The following is an 18,353-nucleotide window of genomic DNA, read 5'->3' as shown; positions in this document are numbered from 1 at the left end:
CCTAGACAGTGCAGGTATTTCAGCTGAAGCTCTGTAGTCAACATCTTTCAGGCAAATATGAAGCTGCTGGCCCTGTTCTCTGACATAGTGAGAAAACTGATTTGAAAAGGCGAAATCAAGAGAGGCCGAACAAAGTCACTGGAAGGTGGCCTCACCAAGAATACTTGGACCAAGCACCTTCGATGAAAAAGAAATAATCTTATTAAGTGCAATATAAAGTTCTAAGGAGGCTAACAAGACTGGAAAAGAAAAGGAAAGTGAATGAAGAGGTGAAAAATCACAAAGATTTATTAAAACGAAGCATTGTGAAGAAACAGACTGAGGAGATCTACACAACAGTGGGCCCAGCAAGAAGTCTTGTGAGAAAAGCTTTTAAAGGTTTTCTAGAGCAGTCTAACAAATTCTTTTCATTGGTGTCAACGGATGACACCACCCACTTGTGTGGCTGATTTATCCTGCTTGTCGATGGAGAAATAAGTTAAGCCATATTGGTTTTTAGGGGTCTATTCTACTCCCTAGAATAACCTTTTTTTAAAACATCCACTGACCTAGAACCTTCAGAGTTGCACTGATGACTGCTGGAAGGATTCAAGGAGTTCACAGTATATATTATATTCATGCTCCCTGTCCAAATGGTTACATGTATAATTAATAAAAAAGATGCATTACTGAATGCTGCAGAGGAAGCCTGGTAGGTCCTGTTCTCAGTCCCAGTATCCACTGGGAGATGGAAGGTTCCCTCTGTGGCACAAGAGGAGGAAGTCTGAGGCCAGGCCTGCTTCATCAGCAGTGTAGCTATGGTGAAAAGAGAGAAAGAGTGGTGGGAGAAAGGGGTTATGCATAAAAAAAAAATCCCAAGGTTGCATAAACTGAAACAAATGAAGCATTCCTTTTCACAGGTTTCAATAAAAAATTGTCTAATTCATCATAAGAAAACTCTCAAAAAGGAATGTGTGTATTAAAGTTTTGCAGAATATCATTTTATTAACATTTCAGAATCTGTTAAAATAATATGGATATCTACAGATGTACCTACATATAGATATGTACATACCTGGCTCTCTATGTTTATAAGGCACAAGAACTCAACGATTATCATGTACAATGCATTATTTGAATACCTATTCTATAAACTTCCAGGAAACATTAAAACAAGAGTTTTCCTTTTTAGGAAACACAAAAAGTAGTTGGAATAGTACAAGCTTCAAACACGTGAGCAGTAGCATCTGCTGTCAATGCTTCAGCTTGATGACTAGTGCTACAAGTCACAAGTTTCAAACTTGCGCTAATTCAATTCTTTTTATGGGGTTTCATGTGTCCAAAGTATGCGTACATATTTTCCTTTTCCAGGCAGAGTGTGCTTGTATGCCAGTTCCCTTTTCTCACAGATCTCTCTATTACTGCATCCATTTTTCTCTGTTTCTCAGTCTGCCCTGGTGTGGAGTGGAGGAGTAGCCTAGTGGTTAGTGCAGTGGACAAACTAAGTTCAATTCTCACTGCAGCTCCTTGTGACTCTGGGGAAGTCACTTAACCCTCCATTGCCCCTGGTACAAAATAAGTACCTGAATATATGTAAACTACTTTGAAAGTAGTTGCAAAAACCTCAGAAAGGCAGTATATCAAGTCCCATTTCCCTTTCTCAAACAGGCAAAGCTCCCCCCACCCTGGTTAAAACAGATGTCAATCAAAATCACTGGCCAGTCTATCAAATTATTTAAAGTTCTTTCTTAGAAGAGACTTTAAGACAGTTGGGATAACGTGCCATACACACTTAATTCTTCCTATTACCCAACTCCACTTATATCTTTAAACAGTACTTATTACAATCTTTAAGGGACATAAAGACTAGGATCTATCAGATTCTCATGTCACCACCATTTTTGGCTTTAATTGTGAGCCATGCACTGTCTTATGGTGGGCATGTATTCGTCATTCGATCCATATTTTAAAACTTTTTTTTCCAAGACTTTCAATCAACTTAACTTAGTCCAATATTCAAACTTGCAAAATTGTACTTAGCTTAAAATGACCTCTTTTCTTCATATTTCTATAGTCTCATTCATAACGAACATTCATCTCAGAGACATATAATCCAACATGAATTCATGTTTCGCACCTAGTACTGTATAAAGGTTCTGTCTCCTCAATCGAAGCTAGAAACCTGTCCGTCGCTCTCTCAATGTTTCCGAATTGAATGACGAATACATGCCAACCATAAGACAGTGCATGGCTCACAATTAAAGCCAAAATGGTGGTGACATGAGAATCTGATAGATCCTAGTCTTTATGTCCCTTAAAGATTGTATAAGTACTGTTTAAAGATATAAGTGGAGTTGGGTAATAGGAAGAATTTACATGTCAGGAACCCCCTCCTAAGGATTTTTGGGATACTGTGGAAGTTGGATACACACTTAATTGCCATCACCTTGATATTTTTAAGGCATCACTATTTCTACAAATTAGGAAAATTTTCAGGATTCCTCCGCTGTCGTGAAGGCTTTCTCCTATGCTTTAACCTTCTGCTTTGGAGCAATTAACATATTGTGGTATGCCCTTTTAAGGTATCTGTAATACCTTTTGCTTTACAATGATATAATTATATCCTTGGAAATTTGGAACACACAGCTTTTCCACTATAAAAATCATATACACAGAAATGCAATGTTGCAACATGTATCGCTGCTGTGTTTATCCAGAGACATCATTAATCAATTTTGCATAAAGGGGGTAAATTTTATAAAGCATTTGCCAGATCTGAATCATGGGTTTGTTTTTTCTTAAATTTTCAATTGTCTGTATGGATTTGCTTTACTATACTTTTGTCTATTTTTTTTTAAAATTGTGGTACAGGAATCACATGGCTTGAAAACATCCGGTTAGAGGATTTGGACTCTGCAGGTGTGGCCTTTTTGTTGAGTTCTCGTCAGGCAAAGCAGACCAAGACAGATAGAATAATACATGTTGGTGAACAGATTGGATTAACTGTATCTAGCAAAAAGACAAAGTTTATGACTATAAACATAGCAGGTAACACAGTAATGAAATTAAAAGGGGGGCAGGGAAGGGAAAGGGGATTTGATACACCACCTTTCTGTGATTACAATCAAAGTGGTTTACATATTATGAGAACATAAGCATTGCCATACTGGGACAGATCGAAGGTCCATCGAACTCAGCATCCTGTTTTCAACAGTGGCTAATCTAGGTCACAAGTACCTGGCAAGATCCCAGAACAGCAAAACAGATTTTATGATGCTTTTCCTAGAATATGAGGATTTTTCCAAGTCCATCTAAATAATGGCTTATGGACTTTTCTTTTAGGAAATTAGCCAAAGCTTTTTTAAACCCTGCTAAGCTAACCACTTTTACCACATTCCCTGGCAAAGAATTCCAGAGTTTAGCTACTCATTGAGTGAAGAAATATTTTCTCTGATTCGTTTTAAATTTACTACTTAGTAGCTTCCTTGCGTACCCCCTAGTCTTAGTATTTTTGGAAAGAGTTAAAAAGTGATTCACATGTACCTCTTCCACTCCACTCAGTATTTTATAAACCTATATCATATCTCCCCTCTCCATGCTGAAGAGCCCTAGTTGCTTTAGCCTTTCCTCACAGGGAAGTCATCCCACCCCTTTATTATTTTTGTCACCCTTCTCCGTACATTTACTAATTCCACTATAACTTATTTGAGATGTGGTGACCAGAACTACACACAGTATTTGAGGTGCAGTCTCACAATGGAGCAATACAAAGGCTTTGTAACATTCTCATTTTATTTTCCATTCCTTTCCTAATAATTCCTAACATTCTATTTGCTTTCTTAGCCACCGATGCACACTGAGCAGAGGGTTTCAACGTATCATCAACAATGACATCTAGATCCTTTTCCTGGGCAGTGACTTCTAATGTGGAACCTTGCGTCACGTAACTATGGTTTGGGTTCCTCTTTCCCACATGCATCACTTTGTACTTGCTCACATTAAAAGTCATCTGCCATTTGGATGCCCAGTCTCCCAGTTTTTAAACGTCCTCTTGCAATTTTCCCATGTGTAGATCATTTATAAATATGTTAACAAGCAGCGGTCCCAGCACAGACCCCTGGGGAACCCCACTATCTACCCTTCTCCATTGACAATACTGACCATTTAATCAGTGGTATGCTGGTAAAATTTTTAACAACAGGCTCTCTCTCTCAAGCCCCCCCCCCCCCCCCAAAAAAAACAACAACAAAAAAACCCACTTGTTAGTATGTACATTACTGTATTATACATTCTATTGGTACAAATGATATACTCAGGCAACCAATTTACAAATATTAAAACATACAATATTCTTTACTGTAAATTCCAAATGGTCAATTGATTTTTGCAGAATGTTTTGGTTGATTTTTGCCACACTCTTGTTTCTGTAGCCAATCTATGTTTGTTATTCATCCTAATCTGCTAATTATTTTCAAAATACATTTATTGACATTAAATCTAACATATGATTTACTATCAGACTATTTCTCACCTTATATATCAATATACACACTAATTGGAAACTGGAACAAGCTAGACTGTTACAGATTCCTACACAGACACTACATGCCTGCAGAATCTTTCACCTCAGTCGCACATGCAGAACACGGACAAACCCTCAACTGATACAAAATAGGGGGCTACAAAAAACACGCAGTCAAAGACTGGAGACCTCCCCAAGAAAGCCACAAATGCAATTTCTTCCATATTCTGCTAAGTACAAAATTAGAAAAAACTTCCAGTAACTATGTCATGTTTTATAACTTATCTGTTTACTGATGTTGGTTTTATAGTTTATGATCAACCAAGCAAGCTACAGTTTTGGACAACTAATTTCCAAAGTCATATTGCAATAGACTTCCTAGACCTATACGTCTAGCTCCATCTCTACCTGTTTTTAAATCTAAGCTGAAAACCCACCTTTTCACTGCTGCTTTTTAGCTCCCATTACTTCCCTCACCCATAACTGTCTTGTCTGTCTGTATTATTTAGATTGTAAGCTCTTTTGAGCAGGGACTGTCTCTTTGTATCAGGTGTTCAGCGCTGCGTGCGTCTGGTAGCGCTATACAAATGCTAATAATAGTATCATTTATACTCAAAATGCTAACACTGCACCATTATTGTTTTTCCCACTACACCAGCAAGTTGTTAATGCACTCCTGGACTTCCATTGGAAAAATAATACTAAAAAAAAAAGTTAATTCTTGCACAAGGTGAACTGTACAAAAACCAAGAACAGCAGAGGCTTGACAAACTCTGCTTCTTAAAATTAGATTTCTACATAAAGAAAAAGAATTCCAGTATTTTCAGTTAGTCAACGTGTACCTCTACTACAATACATATCACAAAGCAGAATGGCACTAGACAGGTTAATAAAATAGCTTTTCCCAACAGGCTATAAAATATTAACACATAACATGAGCAATATTTGTAAGCCTTTAGCCTATATCTAGGTTTGTTGGTATCAGCAAAATCTTATATTATGAAAAAATGCATCAGAAACCTTGAAATTTCATACGATTACAATCATTGCACAACCGAATCCTAGACTACAGTAGTGAAAACTCTTGAGAAGAAAAATAAACAAAGAAATTAAACCTAACATGATGGAATACTTAATTCAAATGAGTTAATCGATGTTAACAAGCCCCCATAAGTCTTTTAGCTGCTAGAAAGTCAGTAAAATGCGAAGGTTCAAAAAACATATATTTAACAGACTGCTAATGAACTACACATTTACAGGGATATTGGAAGTAAAAAAACAGCACCAATCTGGAGCACCCCTGGTTTAAGTAAAAGAAACTGACAACTTCTGAGTGTCTGGATACATCTAGAAAAACTTGAATTTTAAAGACTAAAAATGTCAGAACAACTTCAATAACCAATCTTTATCTGGAGCTAAGGCCATCACAGCCAACAAAATTGATGCTATTGTCACCTTGGAATCCAAAGATTCTAGTAGAACCAATACATCTAGAGGAGAGTCATTTTGTTCTACATTCAACTGGCTTTTCAATGGCTTGCCAGGGAAGTAATATATTTGAGAAAAAGGAGGAACTAATTCCTCAGGCACATCAACATTTTCTTTACTATATCTTCTAACATTTCCCTAGGAGTAAGTTAAAAAAAAAAACTCTGAGAAAATGTATAAATCGTAAGTTATTACGTCTCAAGGAATTCTCAAAGTTTCAGCTTTTCTCCTCAAACTTACTACATCTTTAATCACAGTTGTTTGGATCTTTTGAGCAGTGTCCAGGTCTTTCTCTTGTTTCTCAGTTAATTTTTTTTAACACCAGAGTCAACATTTTGCATTTTCAACTTGAGAACTTGTGTTTCTTGCTTTAAAATCTGGACCCAGAGGCACAAAGCCTTACCCAGATTTACAATTAGAGCCCATAAATTATTAAGGGTTACCTCAGCCGGTTTTATCAGTAAAAAAGGAAGGAAAATTTATTTAAGATTTATTTACCGCCTTTTTGATGGAATTCACTCAAGGTAGCGTACAGTAAGAATAGATCAAACATGAATATGGAGAGGATACCTGCTAAACCAAAGAGGAAATCCGCCGCTCACCAACTGCAGCCAAAGGTTCACCCATAGGACAAGATGGACCCTCAGCAGTCGATTGGGAGTCCAGAGAAGCAGGGATTCCTAAGCCCGTTGCTGGATGTATAACCGCCTCACATCGATCCAGCAACGCAGCACTTCCTGGTTGTGGAGGAGGAGATGCCATCAGTGGCAAACTGGTGCTCTGTGGCTCTGGGGAAGGCGCTCTATGGTCAGGGCTCAAGGAGACATCATGCCCTAGCAAGGAAACGGGGTCTCCACTCACTCTTGTCGTTGCAAGCAGGCAGCTCTCCGAACTCAAGGGTACTCCAGCTTTCCGCAAAAAAAAGAGTCAAACATTCCAGCTGTTGGCGTGGCGGGCCGCTGAGAGGCTGCAGCAGATGGCCGAATTCTACATTTCGGCAGACAGAGGAAACTTCCACAAACACAAGCAGAGACTGAACATATGTCAGGTCATAGATTTACTCAACATTTTTCCTTTATCAGAAGATTTATGACTATAATATTTATGTACTAAATTGTCTGGATTGTAAGCTACATTGAACCTGAAACTCTGTGTGGGATACAAATGTCATTATAAATAAGAATAGGCTGGACTACCTCTTTATGCCTTAAAGTGCTCACAACTGATCCCATCCACAGCAGTTAAGTTACTCCACAATACTCATACAGTGTTATGCCCCTTCTGAAATCTAAACACTGGCTTCCCATCTCATCTCACATTAAATTAAGATTCTGACATAGCAGACTGTTGCACCTCCCTCTGCTTTCCTTGCTATGTCTGGATATTTCTTGTGAAACAGCCTTCATTTACATAGGTCCAAAACTCTGGAACTCCCTCCCATCCTACACATGGCAAGAACCATTGTATACTAAATTCAAACTTAAAACACAGCTCTTCCTTCAGCTAGGTCATAGCAGCTTAATTGCTCCTTCTTCTCCCTCTCTTCTTTCTTCCTCTCTCCCTTCCATTCATCTTTCTATCTCCTGCCCCTCCCTGCCTGTTTTAATTTGTAAAATTGTAACATTCATTAATCTGCACTTCCCCAACTGCAAAGGTCTAAAATACAAACTAATGCATGCGTCTAACTTTACCTACCTGAGCACACAGTTATGGAACGCATTACCGTGCAACCTAAAAACGATCTACAAACTAACCAACTTCCGCAAACTACTGAAGACCCATCTCTTTAATAAGGCATACCACAAAGATTAACAAATATGAACAAATACAACTCCTCCACATATATTCAGAACTGTCTTAATATATCTGCTTGCTATATTACTACGACATTTTTATTATAATGCTACCCAAGATCCTTCTGTACCATTAAATGTATATTTTCTAATTATATTTCCACCTATCATGATGTATTGTAAGCCACATTGAGCCTGCAAAGAGGTGGGAAAATGTGGGATACAAATGCAATAAATAAATAAATAAATAAATAAAATTGAATAGAAACTATCATTGTAGCCATCAGCAGTATATCAAGGTCCTGTAAATAAATAACATAAGACAGAGCCTACTACTACACAATATGCATGTAGGCATTTCTCAGGATATAGTTTTTGCAGATGAAAGGCAGAGTTACAAACATATAGTTATTTTATTAAATATGCACATAGATGAATAGAGTTTATGCACATATATGCACCTGCTTTGGAGCACATGTAGATTTTTGTACATGGAGTTAATTCTGGGAGCCTATTTTATAAAGGCATATTGATACCTAAGTTGCCTTTACAAAACACTTTTGTAGTAGAGATGATACTTCTACTTTTAGCCTGCCCCCATTCTTTCACACAGTGGTCCTCATAAAACAAGTTTATACTATATCCTTTCATAGTGCTGGTGGGCTGCAGCACATCTTTTTCAGCGAGTTTTAAAAGGTGGAAAAGAAAGATCAAAGTGAAAAGCTGTAAAATGGAACACACAAATTATTTCATCAGAGAGCAATGAATGAGTGACCATGTTTCAGCGGCAATGTTCTCAACTGTGTTAAATGGAATTGAGCTAAAGTAATACTAGGGGTTCAGAGGCTGAGTGAAAAGCACTGGTCTGTATCGGTATAATAAATTCATGTCTGTCCTGAAGCAATCTTAACATCAAACTGGGGGGGAAGGGAGGGAGACGGGAACAAACAATGCTGAGCTCTGTACAATGCAGTAAAAAGAATATATATTCAAAGAAACATAGAACCATGACAGCAGGTAAAGGCAAAATGGCCCATCCAGCCTGCCCATTCACACCATCCACTATCATCTCTGCTCCCCAAGAGGTTCCACACATTTTTTTTTTATTCAGAGGACTAGCTTTTATTTTTATAAAACTTATCTTTAGTTTCAAAGCGAAGCGAATCAGGCCCTTTTTTTTTCAATAGATGTTTCAGGTTACTTGTCCAGTCTCTAGTCTTGGCCCAATTTGATTACTGGTAGCAAAGACTGTGTTTTAAGGAAGCTTCAAACTGCTCAGAATACTACAGCCAGGTTAGTCCTGCATGTGCCACGCTTTGGAAGGGCTACTCCACTGCTGATTCAATTGCATTGCTCTGGGCTCTCATATTTCATATGGCACTGCTGATTATATGTTGTCTCTTGTCATTTTGCCTTCTCACAATGCTACCTATGGTGTGAGAGACTACCTGCATCTTCATTTTCCTACCTGAAAGAAAGTAGTCTAAGTGTCTATTTATTCTGCAACTTTTGGACGTCAGATTGAAGAAATAGCAACGATTTTCAGGGCTTAATCAATCCTGATGTGAGGAGCACTCACCACATGCGTCTGCTCAGGATGTTGACCAACCTCCACCCCCTCATTTCATTTTGATATTTCTGGACATTAAAGAGTTTACAGGAAATATACAATTATATGAGTGAAGTTTTTGATTACGTTCAAAAATGGATATGTAAGAACAGTTTGAAAAGGAATTAATTCTTATAAATTTATTCTTTAGCTGGGAGGGTGTAAGAGCAGGAAGTTCTGGGAGCAGATGAATTACCCCAAGGGGAACTGATTTTGGCAGGATCATCCATCTATTGATGCTGATTCCAGCCCCCCTTGAGTGCAGTGCTTTGCTGACTCACTTCTCCTTTTTCCCACAGCAGGTAGGCGTGCAGCTCAGTCGATTTCAGAGACAGTGTTGGGACCATGACACCAGGAAGAAATCGGTGAGAAGTTTTCCATCAGAGGAGCTTTGGAAGTAGTCTCTCCTCCTGTTAGCTCCGGATCAAGTCTGGTGAAGGGGCCAGTTTAGCCAGTCATAGGATGTAACCTGGTAAGGCCTATAACTATCTTTGGATGACCTGTGGATTTTAACTGTTTCACTTGGCCAGAGCTATCACAGCAGTTGAGGCAAAGTGCTGCTCAAGCTATTAAATTGGAAACTCACATGGATACTCATGAAACACTTTTGGCTGGGATAGATCATCTTGAAAAAATGGAAACTGGATTTACTAGAATATACACTCTTTGCTCAGCAGTTGTACAAGAAAATTCGTAAAATGTGAAAATTTTGAAAATTCAGTCAGACACAAAAATGTGTGTCCGATTTAATTGTATTAAAAAGCCTGGGGTTTCAGTACAAGAAATGTTTAAGAGGTTTGTGCTGGAGAATCTGCATATTCCTGTTCAATCATTACTGCCTGTTGCAAGAATTTTCTATCTTCCACTATATAAGAAAAAAAACAAACTGAAAATAATGGTCAAGATGTTTTAATGGCAATTTCTCAGGGCAGTCTAGACCTGATGGGATTTCTAGAGTCTTCAAGACAGCAGTTTATCAGTCACCCCGTGTCGTATTTCAGACCTGGTATAGCTGAACCCAAAGGTATTTTCACCAGATATGCAGCTCACAAGGTTAGAACAACAAAGTCTCTCGCTCACACTGAGCCTTCCAACCTTGCTGGGTTTCTTTCAGGTCTTCTCCATTCTCTTGTCCGTCCAAACTCTCTGATGGTCTCCGACTGACTGACTTTCTTCTGTTCCCGCTTTCTTAGTACCTCTCCATCAGGTGACAGTAGGGAACCAATCCTCTTCTTGTCCAGCTCACTCCCTGGGCAAGAAACGTCCTTTGTTTTGTGTGACCCTGAAAGTGTAACTTTCTGGTCTGCATCTCTGTCTCTAAACAGGCCTTTTTGGAGCCATGGGTCTCACTCCCCTTTCAGCTTCTCAGGGTGATAATAGGGGGTGGTTGTAATACAGAATGTCCTTGGATGGAACATGCCTGCCAATGATTTTCCACAGGATCTAGCTGACACAAAGATGTTCAGGTCAGAGGGTGTAGACTCCATCTTGATGTATTAGGATGAATTAGGCTTGTATGAACCAAGACCAGCTCAGGTGAGATCACAGGGAAATACCTCTACAGTTCCTTGTGGTGACACTTACATTAGACCCTGATAGGACTGGATTTGAGATTTTAAGAACATAAGAATATAAGTATTGCCATACTGGGACAGACCAAAGGTCCATCAAGCCCAGCATCCTGTTTCCAACAGTGGCCAATCCAGGTCACAAATACCTGGCAAGATAAAAAAAAAAAAAAGTACAAAAAAATTTATGCTGCTTATCCCAGAAATAAGAAGTGGATTTCCCCCAAGTCCATTTTATTAATGGTCTAAGGAGTTTTCCTTTAGAAAGCTGTCCAAACCTTTTTTAAACCCCACTAAGCTAACTGCCCATTAACACATTCTCTGGCAACAGATTTCAGAGAATGTTGCCTCTAGCCTTGCCTCTGTTTGTTCCTGTAGCCTTGCCTTGTCTTGTTCAGACTAGTCCAAGCCTCACTCTGATGTACCTGCATCCAAGCTTCACTCCAGAGTCTATCCAAGCCTCAGTCTGATGTCCCAATATCTTAGCCATGCTCTGGTGCCCTGCTATGTTTCTCAGTGTGTTCTAAGCCTCTTTCCAAGTTGTGATATCATCAGTAAGGACCTTTATAAGGAATCTTGAGACTTTCATGCTTTGCCTTCACAAGACGTCTTTTAGCCTTGTCTTCATGTTCCTGCTTTGTTCCAGTTTCTTCCTTCTTAGTTTCCCCTATTATTGCTTATTTGTAACACTGAGTGGTTTCTGATCTTTAAATAACTATATAATACTTTGTTCACATTTTATAGTATATTGTTGTATACCTGTTTACCAAATTCCTGCCTTATTCCTGAGTCTTGCTCCTGAAGCCTTATTCCTGTGAATTTTGATCCTGAAGATTTGTCCTTGAAGCCTTGCTCCTGTGTACTCTATTTCAGTCAAGCTCTATTCCTAGTTCCTGCTCCAGCCAAGCCCTGATCCTGATTTCTGTTTCAGTCAAGCTCTGTTCCTGATTCCTGCTACAGCCAAGTTCTGTACTTTGTTCCTGCTATATGCAAGCCTTGATCCTGATTCCTACTCCAGCCAAACCCAGATCCTGATTTATTTATTTTATTGCATTTGTATCCCACATTTTCCCACCTTTTTGCGGGTTCAGTGTGGCTTACAATAAGTTGTGAGTGATAGAAATACAATTTATTACTACTCGGTTATGGATTACATTGTGAGGAGTTAAGCGAGACAAACTCAGAGTATCAGTAAGGAATATAACAATGGAAAAGAGCATTGAAACATTGGGGGAACAACGGGAAACTAAAAGGGGCAGTACATAACAACAAGAAAGCATATGGTATACATTTTCTGTGAGTAGAAGTATGAGTATGGTGAGATTACAGAGGATGAGAATTCAGGGTGGCTGTATTGAAGCATTATTGAACCCTGGGTGTGGGCTTTATGTGTTTTGGTTCTTTCCGTAAGTATTTTCAAAAAGATGGGTCTTCAATAGTTTGCGGAAGGTGGCTTGCTCGTAGGTCGTTTTCAGGTTGCGTGGCAGTGAATTCCAGAATTGCGTGCTCATTTAAGAAAAGGTTGACGCGTGCAGCGCCTTGTATTTCAAGCCTTTGCAATTAGGGAAGTGGAGGTTGAGGAAAGTTCGGGATGATCTTTTAGCATTTCTGAGTGGTAGATCTATTAGATCAGACATTTAGGCTGGGGCTTCACCGTGAATGATTTTGTGGACTAATGTGCATGCTTTGAAAGTAATGCGTTCCTTAAGTGGGAGCCAGTGTAGCTTCTCTCGTAAGAGTTTTGCACTTTCAAATTTTGGTTTTCCGAAGATGAGTCTGGCTGCTGTGTTCTGGGCTGTTTGGAGTTTCCTCAGTATTTGCTCTTTGCAACCTGCGTATAGTGAGTTGCAGTAATCCAGATGGCTGAGTACGAGGGATTGCACTAGGCTGTGAAAGACAGATCTTGGGAAGAATGGTCTTATTCTCTTCAATTTCCACATGCAGTAGAATATCTTTTTGGTTGTGTTGTTTGCATGAGTTTCGAGTGTTAGGTGGCGGTCGATAGTGACTCCAAGGATTTTTAACGTTTCTGAGATTGGAAGGTTTAGTTTTGGTGTGTTCATAGCGGTGAATTCATTCGTGTTGTACTGGGAAGTGAGTATCAGGCATTGAGTTTTTTCTGTATTTAGTTTCAAGCGAAATGCATCTGCCCAGGTGTTCATGATGTGTAGACTTTGGTTAATTTCATTGAGGATTTCTTTAATGTCTTGTTTGAAAGGGATGTATATTGTTACATCATCGGCGTATATATATGGGTTGAGGTTATGATTTGATAGGAGTTTTGCCAAGGGGATCATTAGGTTGAAGATGGTTGGTGAGAGGAGTGATCCTTGTGGTACTCCACATTAAGGTGTCCATGCAGCAGACGTGGTTGAATTTGATGTGACTTGATATGACCGCTGGGTTAGAAATCCCTTGAACCAGTTTAGGACATGTCCTCCGATGCCGAAATATTCAAGTATGTGTAATAGGATTTCGTGGTCAACCATGTCGAAGGCACTTGACATGTCAAATTGCAGGAGGAGTATATTGTTGCCAGTTGCAATCATTTGTTTAAACTTAGTCACAAGGGTGATTAATACTGTTTCTGTGCTGTGGTTCGACCGGAATCCTGATTGGGCATCATGCAATACTGAGTGTTTATTTAGATAGTTTGTGAGTTGTTTAGTTACCATTCCTTCGGTTATTTTGGTTATTAGTGGTATGGATGCTACTGGTCTGTAATTGGTTATTTTGCTTGCGCTTTTCTTTGTATCTTTGGGTATTGGGGTGAGTAAAAATTTTCCTTTTTCTTTTGGGAAAAGTCCGTTTTGTAACATGAAGTTAACGTGGTTTGTTAGGTCTATTATGAATGGTTGAGGAGCTGATTTCATGAGGTTGTTTGGGCATGTGTCTAATTTGCAGTGGGATTTGGCAAATCTTTTAAGTGTTCCGGAGATGAGGTTTTCTGATAGTAGTTCGAATTCGGTCCAAGTTCTGTCTGCTGGGTATGTTCCGTCTTCTGGGTCTAGGCAATCTAGAAGTGTGGCGTAGTCAATAGGGCTGGCGGGTATTTTAGTTCGTAGTTGTATAATTTTCTCCTTGAAGTATTTCGCAAGGTTGTCAACATCTGGTATGTCTTTGCTGTTGTTTGTAACTGGTGTGGTGTCTAACAGTTTGTTCACAAGTAAGAAGAGTTTATGTGTGTCTTTGTAGTTTGGTCCTATTATTGTTTTGTAATGTAATCTTTTGGTCTGTTTTATGGTATATTTGTATTTCCTTCGAAGTTGCTTCCAGGCGTTTAGTGTTTGTTCGTCTTTCTTTTTGTTCCAAGCGCGTTCTAGTTTCCTGACTTGTGTTTTAATCTTTTTCAGCTCTTCGGTGAACCATGGGTTTGTTTTTTTCCTGTGCGATATTCTGGTTTGGATTGGGGCGATTTTGTCTAGTGTTGTTGTACATAACTCGTCCCATTCTTGGAGGAATTGGATGGTATTAGCATTTGTTGACCATGAGTCATTCCGTGTCAAGTGGACCAATTTTAAAGGTCGTCCCCACCTCACCATCTCAGATTTTGATGAAATTTGGTACATAGTTTCTTTATGATAAAAAACTAAGCTGTGCAAAATTTTAGTTCAAAAGACTAAAAATTGGAGGTTCTAGGGGACCTCAAGTAAAGGGTTGCAAAATGTCGCCTGAGCAAAAATGACATTTTGGGCCAACTTCCAGAAGCTGTAAAACTGGAAGTTTTAGTAGTACAAGGGGGATATTTGGAGAACCTGCACTACTTTTAGGGCTCAATGAACTGGCAAAACCCCATGTTCCTAGTCCTCTTACTTTTTGAATGGTTTAGGCTCAAACTTTGCCAAAAAAACGGCAAAAATCAATTTACAGCGATGTTGAGGCTGCTGTAGTTTCTAAACTAGTTGGCCTTTCAGGTTGATTTTTGGTAGGTGTACTAAATGCATGGCTGTAATGAGGCATTCCAATTTGCAGCACTTTCCTTCAAGTGGTTGAAAATTTATAAGCGTTCAAAGTTGGTATAAAAAGCATTTTTGCCCATTTTGGGCTATCTTTGATGCCCTTGATCTCCAGTGGGACAGCTTCAATATTCTTTCTTTTAGCACCATTAGAAAGAGCAGATTTCCTTCTATCAGAATATGTAGTTTTCAATTTGGAGTCTCTCCATATAAGGATTGCAAAAAAAGTGTTTTTTGGCCAGTATTGTTGAATGATAGATGAAACGGATATAGGGCCCATCGATGTTTCTAATTGCTGTATAAGTCACTCAGTTGCTTTTAGCATGCGTTGGTCCATGGTGGCTACGCCACTACCAATTCAATAGGAAGTGGCAACCTCATCGCCAAGAGGTCACGCCCGCTAGCCAGGCAAGTCCAGCCACTTGGCACAGGTTCCCAAGCCTGAAGGTGGGCATCTTACTTGAGGTTCCCAAGCCTCATTTGGTTGTCTTTGCCTAGTTTCTCAAGCCTAATGGGGGTGACTTAATGGTTCCCAAGTAAAACCTCAGTGCTGAAGTGACAAGAATTTTTCACTGATAAGTTTCACTGCTGTTTCTGGAAATGTATACTGTCGTCCAAGTGCTGTAGTTGCTGGTACTGGAAGAACTGCTAGAATATGCTGTTCAGAAATCCAACAAGAATCTCTTCTGCTAGGCCACTGAAATGATCGTGCAGGCCCTCATGGATGCATCAAGTTGACCAAGGCATCATGTTCTTCAAATGATATGTCACAGACATTGCCAATCCACCATTTGTTGTCATAAACGCAGGCAACATACTGCCCAGGCTGACGTTGAGACACATTTATGCCAGGTACACTCACTGGGTCATCTGACTGACAAAGTTTGACAACAAATGAGGAGGAATCATTTGACACTCTACTGACTGAAATTTGGTTCAAGTCAATGGGATTAAACTGGTGATTTTCACGAGTTACAGCAACTGTGGAAGCTTTACTGAATCTTTCCTCTTGTGCAGATCTTGAAGATTCAATTTCATCCTTGGAAACAAAAATGAACTTGATTTTATTTATTTTTTGATCACAAAATTCAAACAAGCCTTGTGCTGTGAGAATTTGGCTATTTTTAGGTCGTTGCAAACTAGCCTGAGCAGCTAGTCGCTTTGTTGTACCACCTATGGCATCACATGGTGACTTGCCATGGCTTGTGTCAAAGAAATTCCACTGTGCACTTATTCCAAATTCTGTTTGATGATAGCACGAGTTGGCAAAGTTTTTGAAGTTCTTGTATTGTGCAGCTGAGCCATCACTAAAGTATGTTACATATTTTATTTCTCCAATTTTGCTTTTCAAGAACGCGATTAATTTTTCCAAAAATGCATGTACAGCAATTGCATCATGCCGCAAGCTGTCACTTATTATGCAAACACTTATGCACTGAATTTCACTTGAAGCATCACGGAAGTACACAACAAATGGATGCAGTGTAGCTTGACTGTTTTCCCAGTGGAAACCTTGAACAGCATCTTGGACAATAAAGGAGTAGTTTTCAGCAAAGTCCAAGAGAACAACAATTTCACAAGGATTTAGGTTTTCTTTAACAGTTTTTAAGTATTGTGTCTGATGTTTGGAAATGTAATGGTGAATTGACAGGTTTGAAACTTTCAATGCAAGCTCAGATACAAAATCATCAACATACATCTGTTTGGTCTCCAGTGTGGTGCGATCTGTATGAACCCACTGCTTAAACTTGATTGTTTCACCTGGGTCATTATCACTGAACACTTCTGTCAGGTAATTTTCAAGCACATCTTTACCTGGACATATTTCACACCTGTGAAGCATGCATTCTTTGCATTCCAAATTGCACACAGTTTTAGCCATCACAGTGCTTTGTAATCTTCGTTCAGCAGATGGCTTCCAGCAAGCATAAGCTTCACATTTTGATGCACACTGAATGCATACCAGATGAGCCAACAGTGACACACCATTTTGGCCTTAGCTCACAAAATTTGGAAAAACCCACTTCTGGCCCATTTCGAGTATGATATGCAACATACATTTCTTTTAGATTGCTAAGCAGCAAGCACTTTTGCATTTGAATTTTTTCAGTGCCAGTTCTGACAGAGACAAAATCTTTTTTCCCTGGGCACAGTCTACTGAATTCATCATCTTCAAAAAAGCCAAGAATTTTTTTTTCTGTTTCTTCTGGTAAAACTTTACCTTTCTTCTTGTCTGGTTTTGCCAGAATTCCACAAACTGATTTCAGATTTCTTGCTTTTTTAACCATTCTAGTTGAAACCATGAATTCTGAGGCAGTTCTTTCAATAGACCAGCTGTTTGGTGCTAAAGTTAGTATTTGCAGTTTTTCTGCATGATTTGCTGAAACTTGGACTTTGTTTTTCAACTAGTTTAGCAGGTCATCATAATCAGAACATTTGTCACATTTCTGACTGGTAGAAGGTTGAGTTTCAAACTCATTTAGGTCTAAGCCACCAGCAACTGCAAGATGATGACTCAAAGTATTTTGCACTCGCCTGATTTTGCGCTTGGTGTAGCCTCGTACATCACGCTTGCTGACTTTTTTGAATTTTAATGGAGAAATACCAAGAGATGTCAAACTTGTGTTCAACTTGCCAGAAATGTCACTGTGTTCATCATCTGCTGTTGTTGATGATGATAAAGAATCAGCAGCTCTGTTACTGACGTCTTTTCGACAAGATGGACAGTTTCTGACCCGGCACAAATATTTTGCTTGTTAAGGCCTTTAGCTGGGCTGCTAGTGTGTCATCCAGCACTCTTAAGCCCCTTTTTGCATTATGACCACCTTTGGAAAATGGGTTACAGCAGGTTCTTTGCAAAAATTCAAACTTTTTCAACAGTAAGGATTCATGATGAAGGCAAATAGTTGATCCAGCATCGAAAAGTTGACCAGAACGCTCTTGTAACAACTTCTGTTGATCAGGCAGAAGCTCTTCAATTAATTTCAAACCTTTATTTTTATTGTATGTCAGTAAATGACACTCTGATGTACTTGAACAGCCAACTGAGCAAAGTGGAAATTCATCTGATCTTTCTGGATCCATTGATGACCATTAGCATCAGTTCAACAAACGCATTTATTCTTGCAATCAGGTTTTCAATGGGTAAAATTTTACTTCAGTCTAAAGTGATTAATATCTTCATTTGTGGCATTTAATTCAATATAAATGAGCCTGTCGGTGCAGGTGCGAGTTTCTTCAACAAGAAGTATGTATACAATGGTTTCCACCCTGTTTTTTAGTTTACTTGAACACAGTTTTATAACAATGTTTAAAGAAAACTTCTTTAGCCAGTTAGACTTGGCCAATTATGATTGGTGAACCCTGTTGCAAGGCAGAATTGTTTGTTTCATTGCCCAATTGTATGCTTCTGGTACCTCCTGGCTCCTGAGTGTCTGT

General features: G+C 39.1%; 1 protein-coding gene across 1 annotated transcript in view; it reads right to left on the bottom strand.

Moving 5' to 3' along the window:
* Positions 1 to 18,353, bottom strand: part of FAM168A (family with sequence similarity 168 member A) — a 133,582-nt gene that overhangs the window by 42,662 nt on the left and 72,567 nt on the right. Inside the window, 1 exon segment of the mRNA XM_030200023.1 lies at positions 670 to 795. Coding sequence (XP_030055883.1) covers positions 670 to 795 — 126 coding nt within the window.

Source organism: Microcaecilia unicolor, chromosome 4 (genome assembly GCF_901765095.1).
Source record: "Microcaecilia unicolor chromosome 4, aMicUni1.1, whole genome shotgun sequence".
In the NCBI taxonomy this organism is placed as follows: domain Eukaryota; kingdom Metazoa; phylum Chordata; class Amphibia; order Gymnophiona; family Siphonopidae; genus Microcaecilia; species Microcaecilia unicolor.
Note: the sequence above shows the minus strand (reverse complement) of the source record. Positions and strands in the feature narration are given on the sequence as shown.